This window comes from Salmo salar, chromosome ssa28 (genome assembly GCF_905237065.1).
Source record: "Salmo salar chromosome ssa28, Ssal_v3.1, whole genome shotgun sequence".
In the NCBI taxonomy this organism is placed as follows: Eukaryota; Metazoa; Chordata; class Actinopteri; order Salmoniformes; family Salmonidae; genus Salmo; species Salmo salar.
The window spans coordinates 29,435,832-29,462,718 of NC_059469.1; the positions used below are offsets into that span (position 1 = coordinate 29,435,832).

Below are 26,887 nucleotides of genomic sequence, written 5' to 3' on the forward strand. Positions count from 1 at the left end.
CAAAAATATGATGGCAAAAAGAAGCACAAACCTTTATGATACAAAACAACTTTACAAGACATTTTATGTATTATTGATAAATAAACAAATAATTCAAGCTTGATTTACATATCATAAGCAGTGCATTGTGAACCAAAAAATTGCTGATGAAGTTATCTGCCAATGAAAAACAAAAACAGAGCCCTCCAAAGGGGTCATTGATGACAGAACACATTTGTAACAGACAGCATACAACTGTATAATAACTGTAAAAGGTCTTAATATTTTATCCTTCCCTGCAAACTTACTGCTGCTTCTGCAAAAGTACTCGTCACAATATCAGAATAAGAGACTATTTTAACCTGAGTAGTGATATATTACGATCCTTTGTTTCCCTCTCCCCTTCTTTATTTCTTTCTCCCCTCCCTCCATACCACCTCCATCCACGTGACTGTGCAGTTGTAGTAACAGAGGTATCAAAACAAAAAAACTAAATTAAGAGCAGAACTAACACAGTGATGGCATAACAAGGCTTTCAGCCGAGACAGTATTTTTTTAAACTATTGTGCCGACTCAGCTCCCATATCTCACCCCCGGATCACTGACAGGCCTATGGCCCGGAAACATTTAACAAACAACAAAGTATCATCTCGACCTGTAAGGGGAGAAAGAGAGAGGGCTAGAGAGGAAACAGTGGTGGTTTGTTATGGGAATCATTGAGAAAGAGATGATGCTCTGTAGTAATGGCAGCACTATGAGAAGAGATTTATGTAAAGAGGTTAATGGCACCTTTCTCTGTTCATTTTATATCAAAACAAAATATTGCATGATGTAACTTCCTGTAGAGGGCGCTGAAGGAGGTCCAATCCTCATCTCCATCCTAAACCCGTGCCCCTTCAAAATCCTTCCCCTCCAGTGTTTGTGAATCTGAAGAAAGCAACATGTAATCAATATGATGACAGCTTCTACCTTTCAGATTGTGGGGATATTCTGCTTTCTTATGTACATAATTCCATAGGTCCTTTAGTTCAGGTCCATAGACACTGGGCCATAGAGTCGAGTGAGGCCTGCTTCTCCTGCTGAAGTGCTGGAGCCTGGGCCTTTCCTACAGGTTAGTCAGAGCCGACACCTTCTTCTTCCGGGCTGCCACCATCTCATAGAAGGGGTCCCTGCTGATGGCTTTTCTACAGGGAAGAGGGGGGAGAGCAATTTAGATTTTACATTTGGCTTAGGACTAGAGCAGGCTCATACATATCAAGAACAGGACAGGATGGAAGTAAGAGAAGGGTTGTGTCCCAAAAATCTCTCTTTTCTCCCAAAGTGTGCACATGTTTACTTTCCTTCATGGATATGAAAGGAAATTACTGGCATTTTATTTAATTTCACCTTTATTTAACCAGGTAGGCTAGTTGAGAACAAGTTCTCATTTACAACTACAACCTGGCCAAGATAAAGCAAAGCAGTGTGACACAGACAACAACAGAGTTACACATGGAGTAAACAAACAAGCCAATAACACAATAAACAAGTCAATGACACAGTAGAAAAAAAAGAGTCTATATACAGTGTGTGTAAAATGCATGAGGAGGTAGGCAATAAATAGGCCATAGGAGCGAATAATTACAATTTAGCAGATTAACACTGGAGTGATAAATGAGCATATGATGATGTGCAAGTAGAAATACTGGTGTGCAAAATAGCAGAAAAGTAAATAAAATAAAAACAGTATGGGGATGAGGTAGGTAGATTGGGTGGGCAATTTACAGATGGACTATGTACAGCTGCAGCGATCGGTTAGCAGCTCAGGTAGCTGATGTTTAAAGTTGGTGAGGGAAATAAAAGTCTCCAACTTCAGCGATTTTTGCTATTCGTCCCAGTCACTGGCAGCAGAGAACTGGAAGGAAAGGCGGCCAAAGGAGGTGTTGGCTTTGGGGATGATCAGTGAGATATACCTGCTGGAACGAACGTGTGCTACGAGTGGGTGTTGTTATCGTGACCAGTGAACTGAGATAAGGCGGAGCTTTACCTAGCATAGACTTATAGATGACCTGGAGCCAGTGGGTTTGGCGACGAATATGTAGCGAGGGCCAGCCGACTAGGGCATACAGGTCGCAGTGGTGGGTGGTATAAGGTGATTTGGTAACAAAACGAATGGCACTGTGATAGACTGCATCCAGTTTGCTGAGTAGAGTAATGGAAGCTATTTTGTAGATGACATCGCCGAAGTCGAGGATCAGTAGGATAGTCAGTTTTAGTAGGGTAAGTTTGGCGGCGTGAGTGAAGGAGGCTTTGTTGCGAAATAGAAAGCCGATTCTAGATTTGATTTTGGATTGGAGATGTTTAATATGAGTCTGGAAGGAGAGTTTACAGTCTAACCAGACACCTAGGTATTTATAGTTGTCCACATATTCTAGGTCGGAACCGTCCAGGGTGGTGAAGCTAGCCGGGCGGGCAGGTGCGGGCAGCAAACGGTTGAAAAGCATGCATTTGGTTTTACTATCGTTTAAGAGCAGTTGGAGGCCACAGAAGGAGTGTTGTATGGCATTGAAGCTCGTTTGGAGGTTTGTTAGCACAGTGTCCAAGGAAGGGCCAGAAGTATACAGAATGATGTCTGCGTAGAGGTGGATCAGGGAATCGCCTGCAGCAAGAGTGTCATCATTGATATATGCAGAGAAAAGAGTCGGCCCGAGAATTGAACCCTGCGGTACTCCCATAGAGACTGCCAGAGGTCCGGACTGTTAAGTTCATGTTTTAAGTATCCCTATATTTCTGTTATTACGGGGCTATCACTCAGTCAAGAGTGCGCCTGCGCAGGACGTCTGTTCGTTGATGGACCTAGCTGAGAGTGCAATGGCTACCTTGTAGTGTGTTCATACGGTATAGTAAACTTTGTTAAACTGGAACCATGTCTTTGTGTCATTTCGAGTTCACATTGGTAGCAGAGCGAGAGATACAGCACTGGAAGTATCCATTGAGGATTGGAACAATGATGATGGTATGGGAACTTTGATCAGAGCACTGGATTTTGTATTTCTTAAAAGAGAAAGACCGTGCCTATGAGGCATATTCTAACTGACAGTGTTACGAGAGATATTTCGTTTGCAATGACGGACTACATCATTGATTTCGAACAGAGGTACAATAGGATGCGCAAGTACGACATGGTTCTCCCGGATGCAGTGTTAGCTTTCAAGTTGCTAGATACTGCCTGTCTAGATGGTAGGGAGAAACAGTTGGCTTTGACTGCTTGTATTGTACTGACTTTTGCATCAATGAAGTCGGCACTAAAAATAATCACGGACAACAGGCCCTCCGATTTGACACATTGAACTCTGTCTGCAAAGTAGTTGGTGAACCAGGCGAGGCAGTCATTAGAAAAACCAAGGCTATTGAGTCTGCCAATAAGAATACGGTGATTGACAGAGTCGAAAGCCTTGGCCAGGTCGATGAAGACGGCTGCACAGTACTGTCTTTTATCGATGGCGGTTATGATATCATTTAGTACCTTGAGCGTGGCTGAGGTGCACCCGTGACCGGCTCGGAAACCTGATTGCACAGCGGAGAAGGTACGGTGGGATTCGAAATGGTCAGTGATCTGTTTATTATAGTATAAGTCCCCCTAGCCCATGTCTACACCAATCCAATGCTTTTAAATTTGTGCAGACTAGTGAATGTGTGTACACTTCAGAAAGAAGGAGAGGTTATTGGGACAGCCAAGATCTCACTTGATGCTGGTGACCCAATCTTCCTTCTCCTCGGCTGTGGGGGCGGAGATTCGATAGAAGGTGTGGTTGCCCTCGACAACGCGTCCGTCCGCCTCAGTCTTACACGCCTTGATCACCTGATCCCTGTGGTCCGGGATGAACAGCTCAAAACAGTTCTGAGAGAGAGCGAGAGAAAGAGAGAAGGGGGGTGGGAGAGAGAGGTAAACCGGGAGAATGGCAGGAGAAAGAGCACAGGAAAAGAGAGTAACTTACTGGTTTCTTAGAGTCATCCACCTCTCTAATACTAAGATTCTCCAGAGGGATGATACCCCTAGGCTCCTTATCCTGGAGGGAGAGAAGGTTATAGCTCATAATTGATACATTGAAAGCAATGGAGAAAAAGCATGACAGAAAAAGAGAGAAATAGAAAGAGCAACTCACAGTAGTGTACTCAAAGTAGTACAGGCAGTTGTCTGTGAGGATGAACCATCGTCTCTTCCACGTCTTCACACGCCCTCCTGAGGTAGGTTAAAGGTCAGAGTTCAATCAGGATTCATAGAAGCTAAATGCACAGATTAAAGTTGCCCCTAGGCACTCCAGACAGGCGGCAGCACAGACATCAGCCAGTACCAGGCAGGAGCCTATGGGCGTGTTCCAGGTCATCTTTAATGCAGTCATGCTTCTCAGAAGGCACATCAATGACGACAACAAAGTCGACCATGAACACAATGCATTAGATGACATGTTGATTGGATGGTAGGGTTACGTTTAAAGGTTGTTAGGCACAACGCATTAGATGACATGTTGATTGGATGGTAGGGTTACGTTTAAAGGTTGTTTGCGTTTAGAGGTTGATAACCTCACAGCATGAGTAACACAGAGCAGATCAATCACATCTTGCCAACAATTAAACACCATTTCATTCTTTATAATGAAACCATAGTTAACAGTAGATTTTAATTGGACAGAGAGGTGGGTAGTAGGGAAGCAGCACCCTGAAGCAAAGCACATACAGGCTGGGGAGGGTAAAGTTTCCAATCCAGACATATATATTACATACCTCCTGGAGACCAAAAATACCCAAAACAAATGAAGAAAAAAGACAAAAAGAAACTACATTAAGCCATTAATATTTATACTAATTTTATACCATAATTAGGCTCTATTCTATACTGAACAAAAATATTAAGACTCAACATGCAACAATTTCAAAGATTTTACTGAGTTACAGTTCATATAATGAAATCAGTCAATTTAAATAAAATGTATTAGGCCGTAATCTATGGATTTCACATGACTGGGCAGGGGCGCAGCCCTGCGTGGGCCAGGACCAGCCAATCAGAATGAGTTTTTCTCCACAAAAGGGCTTTATTACAGACAGAAATACTCCTCTGTTTCATCAGCTGTCTGGGTGGCTGGTCTCAGACAATCACACAGGTGAAGAAGCCGGATGTGGAGGCCCCGGGCTGGCGTGGTTACACGCTGTTTTATCGCTGTTACACACTGTTTAATCAGCTTCTTTACATGGCACACCTGTCAGGTGGATGGATTATCTTGGCAAAGGAGAAATGCTCACTAACAGGGATATTAACACATTTGTGCACAACATTTGAGAGAAATAAGCTTTTTGTGCATATGGAACATTTGTGGGATTTGTTTTCTCAACTCATGAAACATGGGACCAACTCTGGACCTCAAAGCCAGGTTTTCTTTATTCCCCTCTAATTAGAAACTGATATAGACCTGGGACACCAGGTGGGTGCAATTAATTATCTAATTATCAGGTAGGACCAGCAGGCTCCGGACCTCGTAGGGTAAGAGTTGAGTACCCCTGCTTTACATGTTGCATTATATCCGTCACATCCTGACCCTTGTAAGAGGTAATTTGCCATAGTAGAGCGGTCAGGGCGTGACAGGTGGTTGTGTTGGGTGGTTTTGGGTTTTCTGTTTATAGGTGGGGTATTTCTAGTATTCTATTTCTATGTTTTGTTTTCCAGGTTTTGGCCGGGTATGGTTTCCAATCAGAGGCAGGTGTCTTTCGTTGTCTCTGATTGGAAGCCCTACTTAGGCAGCCTGTTTTCCTTTGGGGTTTGTGGGTAGTTGTTTTCCGTTTTGTCTACGTACCTGACGGAACTGTTGGCTGTCGTTTTGTTATTTTGTTGAAGTGTTATCATAAAATAAAAAAAATATGAGCACTTTACACGCTGCGCCTTGGTCCCCTTTCGACGACCCTGTGACAATATCTTTGTTCAATATATGTATGACTGAGAAGACCAAACAGGAGAGTGTTGGTCTGCATCTGTCCACCAGAGTGGAAACATCAATAAAACTGGCTGTCCTGTTCTCCACTTACTGTAAACTGCAAAGTTGTCACTCACCTAGTTTGAGTAGCCAGCCCTCCCGGTCGGGGTTGAAGAAAGTGTGTGTGAGGTCGTTCCCATCATCCTCTGGGATCTTAAAGGGTTCGTTCTTTATACTCTCATACAGGTTCTACAAAGAGAGAGGGAGAGGGCGAGAAAGAGATCATTAGACGTTTGATACAAACACAGGATGGGTGTATACTACAATTGAAGCTAGATCTACTCAGGGTTTTCTAAAGTTAACCAGCTTCAGTTAGCTTCAGCTCAGGCTTTATCCGTACTACAACGTTGGATATTGATTGTCCACCTGCCGCTAAATCTAGCAGGCTTGTAACTGCATGCATGTCACAAGTAGCTAGTCGAAAGCCAAACTCTTCATTGAGACAATACTGAGACAATGCTGAAAGATCAATCCATGGGCGAGTCAATGTCACATTTTCATTTGTGCCGAAATCAAAATGAAAGAAAAGTTATCTAGCAAATTCAGCAGGCTATGGTGTGATATAGGCTCGTTGAAGAGCAGTCTTTCTTTCATTACGTATCGTTAATGCCGTCTTTGGTGTGCTTATCATGAGCACCATTTTTTATGAAATAAAAGTATTAAAAATAGATTCTCCAGTACTTTTGTATACTTTTTAGCCAGTAGTTCTGTGAGTAGCACCAAAAGTTTTCTCTGAAAATGCGAGGGGCTGAAGCTCATTGGCTAGAACTGGAATTGCTAGGGGGCCAGCCCACGTGTGGGGAAATGCAGGGAAAATGGCACAGCACAGATTCAAGAAAACAGTCGCTTTCAAACTAGGGATTTTGTGGCTAATTGAGGTAAGACAGTAATTCTGCTAATAGATGATGCATGGATGAACCACACAGGCACATCCAGCCAAAAGCGGGAGGCTTAAAAAAAAAAAAAAAATACTTTCTTAGTCGCTAACCCACCCGGGAGCAGGTTAGTTCTGAAGGATTCGTTGCCATAGAAATTGACCTGGCTAAAAGGTGAGCGACTTTCATGGTACCATTTATCCAGAGTTGAACTCAGAACTGACCAAAGTTACCTTGCTAACTCCTCAAACCACGTACATAGTATAGGGCTCAGGTCCTCAGCCAATCCTAGTACACTATAGATAGAGGGAGGAAGAGACCGGTATAGAAAAAGGAAAAGGGGGGGGAATAGAGAAGGACAGAGGGATGGAGAGGGTGATGGGGAGAGATACAGATCGATAGATACCCTGAGTAGGTCCTCAGGTAAGTCTCCGCCATCGTTGATTCCTCTGTTCATGGCGGTGAATCTCTGGTGGGAGGGTTTGTCCTTCACATTGGGGTTATGGAGACTGGTGTTCAGCATGATCACAGCAAACGACAACACATAACACGTATCTGGAACACAGAGAGGGACGGGGAGGTTAGTGTGTGAGCGTGCTTGCGTAAGTGTGTGTGTGTGCGGTGGCCTTTCTATACCGCTGTGCTGGAAGACGCCAGGGTTACAGTGACAGTATCTCTGGGCAAAAGCCTCAATCATGCGATCGATCTTCTGGGCTTCACCTGGCAACCGGAAACTCCACAGGAACTGCCTGGGGGAGAGGACACGCAAACATAAGAGTGTGGTGTGTGTGTGTGTGTGTGTGTGTGGTGAGCATGTGTGTATATGTGCTACCTGAGGGCCTGGACCAGGTTAAGGTCAGTAAACTCATGCAGCTCCACAAAGGCTTGTAGAACCTCAAGATTGAAATCCTCTCTACAGAAACACATACAAAACAGTATTCAGGTGTATGGTCATAAAAGTGAATAGATCAGCGTTGCATTCAGTAGGGAATACTGTAGCTAAACGTTTCAACTGAAAAGTAGTGTTTCTTATTGGACAAGTTCAATGCGGTTTCTTCATGTTTCATTCCATATCCAAATGTTTCTTGCCAACTGAACAGGACCTAGGTTAGTTAAGGAGATTTAATCAGAGAAAAGCTATGAAACCAGAAACATACCCAAATATAATCTAATAGATGAAATCCATAATCTCCTAATCCTTGCATCCTCTCTGTGGCCAGCACATGCGTGTGTCCAAAAAGAAATGGGCCAAATCAATATCACTGAGTTGAGAATGTATTAACCCAGAGTTTCCCAAACTTGGTCCTGGGGCCTCCCCTTGGTGCCAGTTTTGGTTTTTACCCTAGCACTACACAGCTGTTTCTTGCAAAATATTTTAACTCTTCTTGAACTGCACTGTTGGTTAAGGGCTTGTAAGTAAGCATTTCACGGTAAGCTCTAGACTTGTTGGATTCGACGCATGTGACAAAGTTTGATTTGATACAAATAACCAACTCATCATCAAGCTTTGATTATTTGAGTCAGCTGAGTAGTGCTAGGGCAAAAAAACTAAATGTGCACCCAGGGGGTGCCCCAGGACCGAGTTTTGGAATCCCTGCATTAACCCACTTAATAGCTCATCCATCAATCTCTTTCGATGTCTCTCCCACACTCTTACTCTCGCTCACTTTTTGCTCTCACACGTTTCTCACCTCTCCCCCAGATAGTCTCCGATGGCGGTCTTGTTTAGCCCCTCCCCTTTATAGAGGAACTGTGCGATGTCATCGCTGGTGTTCTTCAGCAGACCGCTGTCAATCAAAAACCGGATCCCCTGATTGATGGTACACACAGCCAATCAGAACACAGCACCACAGCCAGAGCACCAATCACAGGACAGAGTGGGTGATAGAGGCTGGTTTACGATTGGGCTTCACCTTCTTTGGGTCCATGTTAAACTTCTTGCACCCCATGGACACCTGCTTGTTTCTCTGCATGCTTTTCCTACAGACACAACCGTCATTAAGGTGGAACTGACAGTGTTTTAGCAACATATTCAAATCTGTTCATATACACCCTCTGGAAGAATGACACCTTTTTTACATTTTCTGACAAGCAAGTGCTTAAATATGGTCAGTTTCACATTTCCATAAATTTTTTGAATGTTTGGGAATGATGTATAGTAAGGCATTTGTGAAAATTCTATAGCAATATACAGTGGGAAAGCGGCCGTGGGTTGGACAATTAGACACCGCAGGTAATAAAACCATTTGTCTCGTCCGGGACCGGAGTCTATGCAGACCGGTGCGCCAGAGCCAATTAGAGCTACAGTAGGCCTTTATTCAAACAAGCCATTTGCCACCATTCACTTTGAAGTGGACTGTGTGTTTACAGGCAGTAGCAACAGCGCGACTTTAGAGCATTACAACGTATTCGCCAAAAGCCACAAAATAAACCTGAATGGATTTCTGCAAATATGTACACTGAACAAAAATATAAAAACCAAACATGTAAAGTTTTGGTCCCACTTTAGCTGAAATAAAAAGATCCCAGAAATGTTTCACCCTCAAAAAGCTTATTTCTCAAAAATGTTGTGCACAAATTTGTTTGCATCCCTGTTAGTGAGCATTTCTCCATTGCCAAGATAATCCAGCCACCTGACAGGTGTGGCATATAAAGAAGCCGATTAAACAGCATGATCATTACACAGGTGCACCTTGTGCTGGGACAATAAAAGGCCTCTCTAAAATGTGCAGTTTTGTCACACAACGTCACAGATGTCAATTGTTTAGGGCGTGTGCAATTGGCATGACGACTGCAGTAATGTCCACCAGAGCTGTTGCCAGGGAATTGAATGTTCATTTCTCTACCATAAACAGCCTCCAACAGCTTTTTAGAGAATTTGGCAGTATGTCCAACCGGCCTCACAACGTGTAACCATGCCAGCCCAGGACCTACACATTTGGCTTCTTCACCTGCAGGATCACCTGTGAACAGCCTCCCAAACAGCTGATGAAACTGGAACAAGCTGTCGATACAGAGCATCCCAAACAAGCTCAATGGGTGACGTCTGGTGAGAATTCTTTGGTTGTGCAAAGAACAGTTTCATGGGAGTAGACACCCACCGCCATCACCACGGTGTCTACTCCCATGAAACTGTTCTTTGCACAACCAAAGAATTTCTGTAGAAACTGTCAGAAACGTCTCAGGGAAGCTCATCTGCGTGCTCGTCGTCCTCACCAGGGTCTTGACCTGACTGCAGCTCAGCGTCGTAACTGACTTCAGTGGGCAAATGCTCACCGTCGATGGCCACTGGCACACTGGAAAAGTCAAATCAATCAAATGTATTTCTAAAGCCCTTCTTACATCAGCTGATGTCACAAAGTGCTATACAGAAACCCAGCCTAAAACCCCAAACAGAAAGCAATGCAGATTTAGAAGCACAGTGGCTAGGAAAAACTCCCTAGGAAGGCAGGAACCTAGGAAGAAACCTAGAGGAACCAGGCTCTGAGGGGTGGCCAGTCCTCTTCTGGCTGTGCCGGGTGAAGATTATAACAGTACATGGCCAAGATGTTCATAGATGACCAGCAGGGTGAAATAATAATAATAATCACAGTGGTTGTAGAGGGTGCAACAGGTCAGTTTAGTTGGCTTTTCATAGCCGATCATTCAGAGTTCGAGACAGCAGGTGCGGTAGAGAAAGAGCTCTTCACAGATGAATCCCGGTTTCAACTGTACGGGGCAGATGGCAGACAGCGTGTACGGCGTCGTGTGGGCAAGCAGTTTGCTGATGTCTGAGATGGTGACGGTGGGGTTATGGTATGGGCAGGCATAAGCTACAGACAACGAATGCACAGAGATACCATGACGAGATCCTGAGGCTCATTAATTAACGCGCCATTCATCTGCTGCCATCACCTCACATCTCAGCATGATAATGTATGGCCCCACGTCACAAGGCTATGTACACAACTCCTTGAAGCTCAAAATGTCCCAGTTCTTCCATGGCCTGCATACTCACCAGACGTCACCCACTGAGCTTGTTTGGGATTCTCTGTATCGACATGTATGACCGCTTGTTCCATTTCCCAACAATATCCAGTAACTTCGCACAGCCGTTGAATCAATTCTATGCGAAGGAGATGTGTCGCGCTGCATGAGGCAAGTGGTGGTCACACCAGATACTAACTGGTTCTGATCCACACCCCTACAGTACCTTGTTTTTAAGGTATCTGTGACCAGCAGATGCATATCTGTATTCCCAGTCATGTGAAATCCATAGATTAGGGCCTAATTTATTTATTTAAATTGACCGATTTTTATTATATGAACTGTAACTAAGTAAAATCTTTGAAATTGTTGCACTTATATTTTTGTTCGGTGTAATATCACGGGAGTCCTCTTACATTTGGGAACTTTACAGTCCTATTGATCAAACAACCATGTAAAAGGTAAGCTTTCTCTCCCTCACTTATGCCCATCAACAAGATCAACAACTAATGCTAGGGGACATTAGAAAAACCCTCGCAAACATTTTCAGCTAGTTGCACTGATAAACGATGGGAAATAGTAGCCTGCTCGTCCTTCTGCAGCTTGCCTGCCTATGCATGCTTGTCCAAACCCACGTTTAAAATGTGAACTTGCCTGCCCGCCTATTAATTTTGATCAATGCCAAATACATTTGACTGACAACTAGCTAAGGGTGCGTTCATAGTATGCTCGGAGTCATTCGTAAATTCAGAGCGTTGTCAGATTGAATTTACAAACAGACAGAGCGTTTCGCTCTCCGAGCGTACACTGTACGATTAACACTGGCCGAGGAGTAGGGTTGATCCGAGCGTTCCTCACAACGGCAGTCAAGCACCCAAGCTAACTGGCTAAAGTTGGCTAACTTGCTAGCTACTTCCAGACACAAAAAAGAACACTTCACTGACTATTTTACACGCCCGAGTAGAGCTGCGTTCTAGACTACTTACCTTTTTTGCCCACATTTACTGACACAGGTCATATTCAGCTGGTGTTGCGCGTTCTTAAATTCATCAGTTATTCTGCACTCTGGCACACTCAGACAAGGGTGCTCTGAAATTATTCAGAGTAGATAGTTTGTAAATTCACTCTGCCTATGCTAACTGGTTGTTCAAGTTCAGTATTTTTTGGGGACTACCAAGAAATATATTGTAAAATTATATTTATCATGCATTGAACTGCATCCATCTATTCTCCAACAATGCCTTACTGTACGTCATGGAATTTTGAGTCGAATAGAACCTATTTTTTTTTTTAACTCTTATAAAGTTTGTAACAAACTGGGAATGTTATATTTTTGACTGATATTATGATTGTATCATATCTGCAAAGTAGTTAAAACGCTGTCAGTTCCACTTGAAGTCAGTAACGCATGCATAGAGCCTTCGAAAACAATTCAAATGGCCTTTATAGTGCTGAGCGATTAACAGAAATGTTGGTTATTTTAGAATTGCATCATTTTTTTTAATTGTCAACTCAATGCGCCGCAGTTTCTCTAGAGTAATTCTCATGTCCGAACTGAGATGTAGTTTCCAACAGGCCAATGTTCTACATAGTTTTGTGCACAAAATGTGATAATTAACTACAATGACCATACTCCATTGTGCTGTTAGTTGTCTGGTCTGGGTTTCTTTTACGCCTGCTAGGTAAGAAATCATGATCAGTCACTACCATCATGGGCCTTTTATGAATTGTTTCATTATGGGTGGTTAAAGCATTCAACGCATTTAATGTTTAAAAAAATGTATCAAAACCAAAATAGAAATTCGGGATTATTTATTAATAATCGAACCAAACCGACTTCAAAAATAACTAAAATCGCTCAGCACTCGGCCTTTAGAACACTAACGCCTTTGTAAATTGTTTAAAAACACCTTTGTAAACCATTCATAAAGCTTTTATACACACACTTTATAGATTGCCCTATAAAATGTACAAAAATACTTTTACACTGAGTGTACAAAACATTAAGGGACATCTTCCTAATATTGAGTTGCGCCCCTTATCCTCAATTCATCGGGACATGGACTCTACAAGGTGTCAAAAGCATTCCACGGGGATGCTGACCCATGTTGATTCCAATGCTTCCCATAGTTGTGTGAAGTTGGCTGGATGTCCTTTGGGTGGTGGACCATTCCTAACACACATGGGAAACTGTTGAGCATGAAAAACCCAGCAGTGTTGCAGTTCTAAGACCCACTCAAACCAGTGCACCTGGCACCTACCACCATACCCCGTTCAAAAGGCACTTCAATCTTTTGTCTTGCCCATTCACCCTGTGAATGGCACACATACACAATCCATGTCTCAACTGCCCCAAAGCTTTAAAAAAATTTAACATTTACATTTTTTTTACAAAAATCCTTCTTTAACCTGTCTACTCCCCCTTAATCTACATTGATTGAAGTGGATTTAACAAGTGACATCAATAAGGAATCATAGACTGACCAGGTGAAAGCTATGTCATGGAAAGAGTAAGTGTCCCTAATGTTTTATACACTCAGTGTCTATGCCCTATAAAATGTACAGTCGTGGCCAAAAGTTTTGAGAATGACACAAACATTAATTTTCACAAAGTCTGCTGCCTCTGTATGATGGCAATTTGCATATACTCCAGAATGTTATGAAGAGTGATCAGATGAATTGCAATTAATTGCAAATGAACTGAAACCCAAAAAAACATTTCCACTGCATTTCAGCCCTGCCACAAAAGGACCAGCTGATATCATGTCAGTGATTCTCTCGTTAACACAGGTGTGAGTGTTGACGAGGACAAGGCTGGAGATCACTCTGTCATGATGATTGAGTTCGAATAACAGACTGTAAGCGTCGAAAAGAGGGTGGTGCTTGGAATCATTGTTCTTCCACTGTCAACCATGGTTACCTGCAAGGAAACATGTGCCGTCATCATTGCTTTGCACAAAAAGGGCTTCACAGGCAAGGATATTACTGCCAGTAAGATTGCACCTAAATCAACCATTTATCAGATCATCAAGAACTTGAAGGAGAGCGGTTCATTTGTTGTGAAGAAGGCTTCAGGGTGCCCAAGAAAGTCCAGCAAGCACCAGGACAGTCTCCTAAGGTTGATTCAGCTGCGGGATCAGGGCACCACCAGTACAGAGCTTGCTCAGGAATGGCAGCAGGCAGGTGTGAGGCAGACTTTTGGAGGATGGCCTGGTGTCAAGAAGGGCAGCTGAGAAGCCACTTCTCTCCAGGAAAAACATCAGGGACAGACTGATATTCTGCAAAAGGTACAGGGATTGGACTGCTGACGACTGGGGTAAAGTCATTTTCTCTGATGAATCCCCTTTCCAATTGTTTGGGGCATCCGGAAAAAATCTTGTCTGGAGAAGACAATGTGAGCGCTACCATCAGCCCTGTGTCATGCCAACAGTAAAGCATCCTAAGACCATTCATGTGTGGGGTTGCTTCTCAGCCAAGGGAGTGGGCTCACTCACAATTTTGCCTAAGAACACAGCCATGAATAAAGAATGATACCAACACATCCTCCGAGAGCAACTTCTCCCAACCATCCAGGAACAATTTGGTGATGAACAATGCCTTTTCCAGCATGATGGAGCACCTTGCCATAAGGCAAAAGTGATAACTAAGTGGCTCGGGGAACAAAACATCGATATTTTGGGTCCATGGCCAGGAAACTCCCCAGACCTTAATCCCATTGAGAACTTGTGGTCAATCCTCAAGAGGCGAGTGAAAAAATAAGAACCCACAAATTCTGACAAACTCCAAGCATTGATTATGCAAGAATGGGCTGCCATCAGTCAGGATGTGGCCCAGAAGTTAATTGACAGCATGCCATGGCGGATTGCAGAGGTCTTGAAAAAGAAGGGTCAACACTGCAAATATTGACTCGTCGCATCAACTTCATGAAATTCTCAATAAAAGCCTTTGAGACATATGAAATGTTTGTAATTATATTTCAGTATTCCATAGTAACATCTGACAAAAATATCTAAAGGCACTGAAGCAGCAAACTTTGTGAAAATTAATATTTGTGTCATTCTCAAAACTTTTGGCTACGACTGTAGAAAGGGTATATCTATAAGGTCTATAAAAGCTTTATGAATGGTTTACAAAGGCTTTTTAGTGTCTTTAGAGCTCATAATATATAAAGTTATATTATGCGCTCTAAAGACGTCATACATGTAATTAACACCATCACTCAATTAACAGCCCCATTAACTCATTTAAGTGTCTGTAGCCTTGGGGCGACCACTGTCCCAGACCCATCAGTGTCTTCGATGAGAGACGCACACACGATCACTGACATAATCACATCATTACCAATACCATGGGTCAGGAGGTTGGGGACACTTCACTAAGGATGATTATACTCCCTCCCCCAACACCGCGGTGTCTACCCCCTCCCCCAACACAAAGTACATACAGTACATTACTCAGTAGAGTTGCACACAATCAAATACAAAGCAATAACAGGACATGGAAACACACACACCTCTCGTCGGTAATGCCTAGATTGTCAATTTCATTTGTCACCTCTGCTATCTCATCCTTCAGCCTCTAGATGGAGAGAGAGAGAGAGAGAGAGAGAAAGAGGATGAGTATGGTACAGTTAGATCTATCAGTCACTTAATCATACACGAGGAATCTGACCCTCCCTCAATCTCACAGAGCAGCTTTGCTCCAGCTTCAGATAATACTAATACCCAAGGCACTAAAAGGGAGGGAGGAATAAAGGTGAGAGAGCGTGTAATTGGTGTATTTCACCAACTGTGAAATATCTGCTTCTGAACAAGAGGTTTCCAGGGTTCTGACAGGAGGCATACAGGTACTGTATATGTTGTGTAAGAGATGTTACATTTAGGCAGTTCTATGGGTTGTGTGCAGAGTGGGTGAATCTTCTACAGATGGTCCCCCACAGGTAACTGGTGCACCTTCTACTAGCTGGGGACCAACCAGACCAACCCTCCCTCCTCCAGCCCTCCCTTCACCTGACCCAGATCTACAATCCCCTGCTTTCTTTGCCCTTGACACCAGTTTAACATTTTCTCTCTGTCATATGCACCCTCGCTCTCCCTTTCACACAGTCCCGTTCAGGGTCAGGTCAAAATCTAAGCCCCGATTGGCTAATCAGAGCCGCTAAGATCAAAGACACAGAAACAGAGATGAAACAAAGGGGGGAGCCAGTCAAATCCACTAATGAACTCAATCAATCTCTTTCCACAGCAGCACTGGGCAGAGGGGGATGTGTGTAATGGGGGTTGGTACTGTGGCTTGTTTCTCATACTCTCCTAATGCTCAAAGCCGTGTACGCGCAGAGAGCAGCACACACTCTCGCATTCAGATCCAGACATATACAGTGGGGGAAAAAAGTATTTGATCCCCTGCTGATTTTGTATGTTTTCCCACTTACAAATAAATGATCAGTCTAGAATTTTAATGGTAGGTTTATTTGAACAGTGAGAGACAGAATAACAACAAAAATATCCAGAAAAACTCATGTCAAAACTGTTATAAAATGATTTGCATTTTAATGAGGGAAATAAGTATTTGACCCCTCTGCAAAACATGACTTAGTACTTGGTGGCAAAACCCCTTGTTGGCAATCACAGAGGTCAGACGTTTCTTGTAGTTGGCCACCAGGTTTGCACACATCTCAGGAGGGATTTTGTCCCACTCCTCTTTGCAGATCTTCTCCAAGTCATTAAGGTTGAGGCTGACGTTTGGCAACTCGAACCTTCAGCTCCCTCCACAGACTTTCTATGGGATTAAAGTCTGGAGACTGGCTAGAACACTCCAGGACCTTAATGTGCTTCTTCTTGAGCCACTCCTTTGTTGCCTTGGCCATGTGTTTTGGGTCATTGTCATGCTGGAATACCCATCCACGACCCATATTCAATGCCCTGGCTGAGGGAAGGAGGTTCTCACCCAGGATTTGACGATACATGGCCCCTTTCCATCGTCCCTTTGATGCGGTGAAGTTTTCCTGTCCCCTTAGCAGAAAAACACCCACAAAGCATAGTGTTTCCACCTCCATGTTTGATGGTGGGGATAGGGTTCTTGGGGTCATAGGCAGCATTCCTCCTCCTCCAAACACGGCGAGTTGATGCCAAAGAGCTCCATTTTGGTCTCATCTGACCACAACACTTTCACCAGTTGTCCTCTGAATCATTCAGATGTTCATTGGCAAACTTCAGACGGGCATGTATATGTATTCTTGAGCAGGGGGAGTTTGCGGGCAGGATTTCAGTCCTTCACGGCGTAGTGTGTTACCAATTGTTTTCTTGGTGACTATGGTCCCAGCTGCCTTGAGATCATTGACAAGATCCTCCCGTGTAGTTCTGGGCTGATTCCTCACCGTTCTCATGATCATTGCAACTCCACGAGGTGAGATCTTGCATGGAGCCCCAGGCCGAGGGAGATTGACAGTTCTTTTGTGTTTCTTCCATTTGCGAATAATCGCACCAAATGTTGTCACCTTCTCACCAAGCTGCTTGGCGATGGTCTTGTAGCCCATTCCAGCCTCGTGTAGGTCTACAATCTTGTCCCTGACATCCTTGGAGAGCTCTTTGGTCTTGGCCATGGTGGAGAGTTTGGAATCTGATTGATTGATTGCTTCTGTGGACAGGTGTCTTTTATAAAAGTAACAAGCTGCGATTAGGAGCACTCCCTTTTAGAGTGTGCTCCTAATCTCAGCTCGTTACCTGTATAAAATACATCTAGGAGGCAGAAATCTTTCTGATTGAGAGGGGGTCAAATACTTATTTCCCTCATTAAAATGCAAATCAATTTATAACATTTTTGACATGCGTTTTTCTGGATTTTTTTGTTGTTTTTCTGTCTCACTGTTCAAATAAACCTACCATTAAAATTATAGACTGATCATTTCTGTGTCAGTGGGCAAACGTACAAAATCAGCAGGGGATCAAATACTTTTTTCCCCCCCACTGTACATACGTATATATGTACGTACTTAGTAACGCTCAACACAGGAGATGAGAAGCAGGTACAGGGAGTGAACCATTTAATAGACGGACATGCAACGGAACAAGAAAAGCGTCTGGACACAAACGCGACACGACAAACAATGCAACTACAGGGAACAACACAGAGAAGCAGACATATATGCAGGGACAAATCAACAAAGTGAGGCAGTCCAGGTGAGTCCAATGAGCACAGCTGCTCGTAATGATGGTAACAGGTGCGTATGATGACGGGTAGGCTGGCGCCCTCGAGCGCCAGGGAGGGGGAGCTGGAGCAGGTGTGACACTTACATATGCCCTCCCAGGCCCACCAATGGCTGCGCCCCTGACCAGCCATGTGAAATCCATAGATTAGGGCCTAATAAATGCATTTCAATTGACTAATTTCCTTATATGTATTATAGGAGTATTTGTCTTTAATAAAGCCCTTTTGTGGGGAAAAACTCATTCTGATTGGCTGGGCCTGGCTCCCAAGTGGGTCAGCCTGGCTCCCAAGTGGTTGGGCCTATGCCCTCCCAGCCACACCCATGGCTGCACCCCTGCCCAGTCATGTGAAATCCAAATATTTGGAAATGATTTATTTCAATTGATCGATTTCCTTATATGAACTGTAACTGTAATTGTTTCATTTATATTTTTGTTCAGTATATATATATATATATATATATATATATATATATATATAAAATTACACACACGTTCAAAAGTTTGGGGTCACTTAGAAATGTCCTTGTTTTTTAAAGAAAAGCTACATTTTTTGTCCATTCAAATATCAAACTTATCAGAAATACAGTGTAGACATTGTTAATGTTGTAAATGACTATTGTAGCTGGAAACGGCCAATTTTCTATGGAATATCTACATGGGCGTACAGAGGCCCATTATCAGCAACCATCACTCCTGTGTTCCAATGGCATGTTGTGTTGGCTAATCCAAGTTAGCTAACATAAAAATAAAAACTGAAATACCTTACATAAGTATTCAGACCTTTTGCAATGAGACTCGAATTTGAGCTCAGGTGCACCCTGTTTCCATTGATCATCCTTGAGATGTTTCTACAACTTGATTGGAGTCCACCTGTGGTAAATTCAATTGATTGGACATGATTTGGAAAGGCAAACACCTGTCTATATAAGGTCCCACAGTTGACAGTGCATGTCAGAGCAAAAACCAAGCCATGAGGTTGAAGGAATTGTCTGTAGAGCTCCGAGACAGGATTGTGTCGAGGCACAGATCTGGGGAAGGGTACCAAAAAATGTCAACAGCATTGAAGGTCCCCAAGAACACAGTGGCCTCCATCATTCTTAAATGGAAAAAGTTTGGAACCAGCAAGACTCTTCCTAGAGCTGGCCGTCCGGCCAAACTGAGCAATCGGGTGAGAAGGGCCTTGGTCAGGGAGGTGACCAAGAACCCGATGGTCACTCTGACAGAGCTCTAGAGTTCCTCTGTGGAGATGGGAGAATCTTCCAGATGGACAACAATCTCTGCAGGACTCCACCAATCAGGCCTTTATCCTCTCTAGGGTAGGGGGCAGTATTTGCACGGCCGGATAAAAAAAACGTACCCGATTTCATCTGGTTATTACTACTGCCCTGAAACTAGAATATGCATAGAATTGTTTGATTTGGCTAGAAAACACCCTAAAGTTTCTAAAACTGTTTGAATGGTGTCTGAGTATAACAGAACTCAAATGGCAGGCCAAAACCTGAGAAGATTCCATGCAGGAAGTGCCCTCTGACCATTTCTTGGCCTTCTACACTCTCTTTATTGAAAACTGAGGATCTCTGCTGTAACGTGACACTTCCTACGGCTCCCATAGCCTCTCAGAAGGCGGCAGAACGTTGAATCATGACTTTGCAGCCCATTGCTGAAAAACAGTAGCGCATTTGGTAAGTGGTCGATCAGAGAACAAGGAGACAGGGGCACGCGTGCACGAGAAGAGTCCATTTTAGATTTTTAGTCTTTGAACGAAAACAGGGTTTCCCGGTCAGAATATTATCGCTGTTTTACCAGAAAAATCGCATAAAAATTGATTTTAAACAGCGGTTGACATGCTTCGAAGTACGGTAATGGAATATTTAGAATGTTTTTGTCACGAAACGCGTCGGGCGCGTCACCCTTCGGATAGTGTCTTGAACGCACGAACAAAACAGAGGATATTTTAACATAACTATGGATTATTTTGAACCAAACCAACATTTGTTATTGAAGTAGAAGTCCTGGGAGTGCATTCTGACGAAGAACAGCAAAGGTAATCCAATTTTTCTTATAGTAAATCTGAGTTTGATGAGTGCCAAACTTGGTGGGTGTCAAAATAGCTAGCCCGTGATGGCGAGCTATCTACTCAGAATATTGCAAAATGTGCTTTTGCCGAAAAGCTATTTTAAAATCGGACATAGCGATTGCATAAAGGAGTTCTGTATCTATAATTCTTAAAATAATTGTTATGTTTTTTGTGAACGTTTATCGTGAGTAATTTAGTAAATTCACCGGAAGTTTGTGGTGGGTATACTAGTTCTGAACGTCACATGCTAATGTAAAAAGCTGGGTTTTGATATAAATATGAACAAAACATGCATGTATTGTATAACAATGTCCTAGGAGTGTCATCTGATGAAGATCAAAGGTTAGTGCTGCATTTAGCTGTGGTTTGGGTTTATGTGACATTATATGCTTGCTTGAAAAATGGGTGTGTGATTATTTCTGGCTGGGCACTCTTCTGACATAATCTAATGTTTTGATTTCGTTGTAAAGCCTTTTTGAAATCGGACAATGTGGTTAGATTAAGGAGAGTCTTGTCTGTAAAATGGTGTAAAATAGTCATGTTTGAAAAATGGCAGTTTTTTGATTTTTGAGGAATTTGTCATTCGTGCCACGCCCTATCATTGGATATTGGAGTGGTGTTCCGCTAGCGGAACATCTAGATGTAAGAGGTTAATAGAAAGTTACTCAAGTCAGCCAGTGAAATACCACTTGAGTAAAAGTATTTGGTTTTAAATATACTTATGTATCATAAGTAAATGTAAACATAATTTAGAATTCCTTATATTAAGCAAAGCAGACTGCACCATGTTCTTGTTTTAACATTTTACGGCTAGCCAGGGTCACACTCCAACATTATTTACAAAAGATGCATCAATCACACTTCTGTGAAATCAAACTGTCCACTTAGGAAGCAACACTGATTGACAATAAATGTCACATGCTGTTGTGCAAATGGAATAGACAACAGGTGGAAATTATAGGCAATAAGCAAGACACCCCCAATAAAAGGTGTGGTTCTGCAGGTGGAGACCACAGACCACTTCTCAGTTCCTATGCTTCCTGGCTGATGTTTTGGTCACTTTTGAATGCTGGCGGTGCTTTCACTCTAGTGGTAGCATGAGACGGAGTCTACAACCCACACAAGTGGCTCAGGTAGTGCAGCTCATCCAGGATGGCACATCAATGCGAGCTGTGGCAAGAAGGTTTGCTGTGTCTGTCAACGTAGTGTCCAGAGCATGGAGGCGCTACCAGGAGACAGGCCAGTACATCAGGAGACGTGGAGGAGGCCGTAGGAGGGCAACAACCCAGCAGCAGGACCGCTACCTCCGCCTTTGTGCAAGGAGGAGCACTGCCAGAGCCCTGCAAAATGACCCCCAGCAGGCCACAAATGTGCATGTGTCTGCTCAAACGGTCAGAAACAGACTCCATGAGGGTGGTATGAGGGCCCGACGTCCACAGGTGGGGGTTGTGCTTACAGCCCAACACCGTGCAGGACGTTTGGCATTTGCCAGAGAACACCAAGATTGGCAAATTCACCACTGGCGCCCTGTGCTCTTCACAGATGAAAGCAGGTTCACACTGAGCACGTGACATAGTCTGGAGACGCCGTGGAGAACGTTCTGCTGCCTGCAACATCCTCCAGCATGACCGGTTTGGCGGTGGGTCAGTCATGGTGTGGGGTAGCATTTCTTTGGGGGGCCGCACAGCCCTCCATGTGCTCGCCAGAGGTAGCCTGACTGCCATTAGGTACCGAGATGAGATCCTCAGACCCCTTGTGAGACCATATGCTGGTGCGGTTGGCCCTGGGTTCCTCCTAATGCAAGACAATGCTAGTCCTCATGTGGCTGGAGTGTGTCAGCAGTTCCTGCAAGAGAAAGGCATTGATGCTATGGACTGGCCCGCCCGTTCCCCAGACCTGAATCCAATTGAGCACATCTGGGACATCATGTCTCGCTCCATCCACCAAGGCCACATTGCACCACAGACTGTCCAGGAGTTGGCAGATGCTTTAGTCCAGGTCTGGGAGGAGATCCCTCAGGACACCATCCGCCACCTCATCAGGAGCATGCCCAGGCGTTGTAGGGAGGTCATACAGGCACGTGGAGGCCACACACACACACTACTGAGCCTCATTTTGACTTGTTTTAAGGACATTACATCAAAGTTGGATCAGCCTGTAGTGTGGTTTTCCACTTTAATTTTGAGTGTGACTCCAAATCCAGACCTCCATGGGTTGATAAATTGGATTTCCATTGATTACTTTTGTGTGATTTTGTTGTCAGCACATTAAACTATGTAAAGAAAAAAGTATTTCATAAGATTATTTCATTCAGATCTAGGATGTGTTGTTTAAGTGTTCCCTTTATTTTTTTGAGCAGTGTATATTTTCTATTTAACTCTTTTTTTTGGTTACTACATGATTCCATGTGTTATTTCAGTCTATTTTCTGCATTGTAGAATAATAAAGAAAAACCCTGGAATGAGTAGCTGTGTCCAAACTTTTGACTGGTACTGTATGCACGCACGCACACACAATCATTGTAGGATCTAATTCTTCCGGATCAGAGGGTAAATGCTGGGTATGAGGGAAGTGCAGTACTAGGCTAGACAGAAACACAAACAGCACTGGACAGAGCCTCATCTATCATGAAAAAGTGTGCTCTAGTGGACATAATGCATTCTCTTCCTTCTCCTTTCTTCCTTCTCCTAATTTTCTTCCTTCTCTTTGTCTCCCTCTCTCATGACTGGTTAGTGAAGAGGCATACTGTGCAGGGGAGGAGGTCCTCATTCTTAGGACATGCGGTTCTTGGATTTCACAATTCATTAAGCAATTGAAACCGCAGAGAGAGAAAGTTGACATTCCATAATAAGAGTCAGCCGCTTTGCATTTGGCCGTAATGGTTTGAAAGTGCCAGCGGTTTGCTACTCTGTGTAAATACCTGTATGTCCTGCAGTAGTTCTTGTTTCCTACGGTGGATGCTCTCCAACTCCCGTCTCTCCTCGGGACTCAGATCATCAGGTACTAAGGGGGGGTGAGAATAACAGTGCTCTGAGTCACCATGGCAACATAGCCTAGATCAATCAAAATAATACCACCCCAACACCCTCCTAGCCACTGACTGGGGTGACACACACACACACACACACACACACTACAAACCAGCCACATCCCTCCCTCTTCATCCAACCCTCTCCCCCATCCTGCAAGCACTCACAAGACCAACGAAAACCTTCCAGACGCCCACACAGGCCTGAACAATATATGCAGTACAAAGATAAGAGATAACCACATGTCCATCGGGGAGGAAGAAAGGACACACCCATTACACCATAGGGCACACCCATTACACCATAGGGCACACCCATTACACCATAGGGCACACCCATTACACCATAGGGCAGCTGAAGTAGGCTGGAGCAGGAGACCAAACTATCAGCTCCCATTTTAACATTGGAGCCGAGAATAACATCACTTCCGCGAGCACACACACACACACACTTTTTTAAAGGTTAGGGTTAAGTCTATGCATTAACTCAGAATTCTTAAGGTTAGGCAATCACTCAGAATGGTTAAAGTAAGGATTAAGATTTGGGGTATGCTTAAAACAAAAATATGAAAACTACTTTCTATCGCTGGATTCATAAATACAACCTTAGCATCTGCCTCTGATTCCAAACGCCCAGCCACCATCCCCGTCCACAACGCAAAACCAAAAGTTACTTGTAGGTAACAGCATTCACTGTTGCCCCTAGTGGCGGGTTTCCACATTCATCTCCCGACTTCCTCAGACGAGGCGATATGGCCAAAATATCATGGCATTTTTCAGTATTTTATGTTATTGATTAATAAAAAGTTGTACATTTGCTTTATAAGTAGTGCGTGACCATAGGGTGGCAACACGCATATTCTAAATTATTTCAATGGGTCTTTCTCCATTCTGATTGTTTTATACAGTTCAATTCAACCTAAAATAATTTCCTGCATTTACATCAATTTATGCATTTCCTGCACTCATTTGAGAATTTCCACACTGCCACGATATGGAAAAAAAAATTAAAAAAAATAAAATAAAAAAAACTTCTTTTTAACTAAATTTGCAATTTAGATCAAAACACTTGGGTGAACCTTTGGAATCATGGAAAGAGAATGTTTATTCTAATTCTATAGCTAGAAAATAAATAATCGAGGGCACTTTGAATACAGTGTTTTTTTTTAACCTTTATTTAACTAGGCAAGTCAGTTAAAGAACAAATTCTTATTTTTTTGACATGACAACAAATGAAAATGCCATGAACGAGTTATTGTGACAGGATAGGAACCAAAGTGATGTTCAGGTGTTCCCTAGGGGTCCCTATAATCTTAGGCTAGCCAGCTAACTAGCGATTAGCCTTAGTGGCTAACACGTAACTTGCTAAGAAAATACAAACTAGCTGTTTGCACAAATTAATATTGTAATTATAGAACGCTTGTGGATTTATATTAAGATCAATAGTGGAAACATCCTTGTCGTCAACATTGTTGCAAAAGCTGCACTGACCTTGCAGACAGAACGAAAGTGTGTCGTGATAAAGCAAAAACAAAACGCGCTACTTGAGTGACGGGGTGGGATTAGGTCTGTGTGGAAAGCTGCATGGAGAGCGGAGAGGGATGCCTCAAGTAGACTTGACAAATGAACGTTACACACGGCGTATCACATTTAATAAACCAAACATTCCAATACCGTTATAGAAGGTCAAGTAAAAACCCAAACTGGTATGTGCATCAACACTGGTATATAGCAAAATACGGTATAACGCCTAGTCCTACCTCAGACATGGATGGACTTCGAATGCTGACTTGTATCACAGGTGACCTGGCTGAAATAATAGCCCTGCACTTTAGGCTACATGTTTATCATGCTACGACGCGTTGAGTCGTGTTTAAGAACAACCCTTAGCCGTGGTATATTGGCAATATACAGTGGTTCCTCTTTTAAAAGTTGTGTTATACTGCAGCACACCTTGCGTCTGTGGCACGTTATTCATTTGTCAGCCAATTTTTGTTAATGCAAGTTTGACCACCAGAGGGCATCTTTGAGAAGCATTTGATACTCTTCCATATTGGCATTACCAGAGAATTTAAAACCTTCTTTGTAATAACATAGTATGTGGGATTGATTAAGAAATTTGGAATAATTTGATTAATATTATGGTGTTTCTATTCCGAGAAACTTAAAAATGAAGTCCTCAGGGTTTCCGTTAGGACAGAATGGAAAATATGGTGCTGTACAATGTGACGGTTGGGAGTAGGCTACAGCATAAGAGGATTGGAGGATTCTAAATTAATTTTTAAGGGGCATAACATTTCCACACCCTAATTGTAGTGTAACTGAATTTTCAGTTGAGCGTACTTGCTCTTTGCCTTCTCTACCGGAAGTTGATGCTGTTGATATGCAACCTCTGGCTAGCTAGTTAGCATAACAAAATAAATCTGCGTAGCAAGTTTGTATTAAGGTCTGGTTATTCACATGCAGATTGATATATGCTATGGAGGTACAGTTGTGTCTTTTTATTTTAAGGGGTGGATCAGCTTAATATTGCGGAAATATTGTTGCTTCCATCAATGTAATTGTCTGCATCATTTCCAATCCCCCCATCTCTTATCATTTCCATATCCCCCATATCTTTTTTTTTTGGTAAATATATCTCGATATACATACACGTACATACAGTTGAAGTCAGAAGTTTACATACACCTTAGCCAAAAACATTTAACCTAAATTTCTCAATTCCTGACTTTAAATCCTAATAAAAAATTCCCTGTCTTAGGTCAGTTAGGATCACCACTTTATTTTAAGAATGTGAAATGTCAGAATAATACTAGAGAGAATGATTTATTTCAGCTTTTACTTCTTTCATCACATTCCCAGTGGGTCCGAAGTTCACATACACTCAATTAGTATTTGGTAGTGTTGCCTTTAAATTGTTGAACATGGGTCAAACATTTTGGGTAGCCTTCTCCAAGCTTCCCACAATAAGTTAGGCGAATTTCAGCCCATTCCTCCTGACAGAGCTGGTATAACTGAGTCAGGTTTGTAGGCCTCCTTGCTCACACATGCTTTTTCAGTTTTGCCCACACCTTTTCTATGGGATTGAGGTCAGGGCTTTGTGATGGCCACTCCAATTCCTTGACTTTGTTGTCCTTCAGCCATTTTGACAACTTTGGAAGTATGCTTGGGGTCATTGTCCATTTGGAAGACCCATTTGCGACCAAGCTTTAACTCCCTGACCGATGTCTTGAGATGTTGCTTCAATATATCCACATAATTTCCCTTACTCATGAAGGCATCTATTTTGTGAAGTGCACCACTCCCTCCTGCAGCAAACCACCCCCACAACATGATGCTGCCACCCCCGTGCTTCACGGTTGGGATGGTGTTCGGCTTGCAAGCCTCCCCCTTTTTCCTCCAAACGTAATGATGGTCATTACGGCCAAACAGAATATTTCTCCAAAAAGTACGATCTTTGTCCCCATGTGCAGTTGCAAACCATAGTCTGTCTTTTTTTATGGCGGTTTTGGAGCAGTGGCTTCTTCCTTGCTGAGCGTTTTACTCGTTTTACTGTGGATATAGATACTTTTGTACCTGTTTTCTCCAGCCTCTTCACAAGGTTCTTTGCTGTTGTTCTGGGATTGATCTGCACTTTTCAAACCAAAGTATGTTCATCTCTAGGAAACAGAACACGTCTCCTTCCTGAGCGGTATGATGGCTGCGTGGTCACATGGTGTTTATACTTGCGTACAATTGTTTGTAAAGAT

At 43.1% G+C, this 26,887-nt stretch overlaps 1 protein-coding gene across 11 annotated transcripts in view; it reads right to left on the reverse strand.

The window, feature by feature from the left end:
* Positions 1 to 8: 8 nt before the first annotated feature.
* LOC106589836 (cytohesin-1) overlaps positions 9 to 26,887 on the reverse strand; it is a 56,237-nt gene continuing 29,358 nt past the window's right edge. For 2 of the 11 annotated variants that reach the window (XM_045710155.1, XM_014180230.2), the window contains exons 2-13: positions 23,031 to 23,113; positions 15,339 to 15,403; positions 8,773 to 8,839; positions 8,551 to 8,669; positions 7,692 to 7,772; positions 7,496 to 7,608; positions 7,266 to 7,414; positions 6,061 to 6,173; positions 4,125 to 4,203; positions 3,957 to 4,028; positions 3,705 to 3,859; positions 9 to 1,163 (exon numbers count right to left, since the gene is read on the reverse strand). In XM_045710155.1, coding sequence (XP_045566111.1) covers positions 1,085 to 1,163; positions 3,705 to 3,859; positions 3,957 to 4,028; positions 4,125 to 4,203; positions 6,061 to 6,173; positions 7,266 to 7,414; positions 7,496 to 7,608; positions 7,692 to 7,772; positions 8,551 to 8,669; positions 8,773 to 8,832 — 1,020 coding nt within the window. In that variant the 5' untranslated portion in view covers positions 8,833 to 8,839; positions 15,339 to 15,403; positions 23,031 to 23,113 and the 3' untranslated portion in view covers positions 9 to 1,084. Of the gene's footprint in view, positions 1,164 to 3,704; positions 3,860 to 3,956; positions 4,029 to 4,124; positions 4,204 to 6,060; positions 6,174 to 7,265; positions 7,415 to 7,495; positions 7,609 to 7,691; positions 7,773 to 8,550; positions 8,670 to 8,772; positions 8,840 to 11,811; positions 12,556 to 15,338; positions 15,404 to 23,030; positions 23,114 to 26,887 lie in introns of those variants that run through there. The other 9 variants (XM_045710158.1, XM_014180228.2, XM_014180227.2 and 6 more) reach the window with 8 other exon arrangements.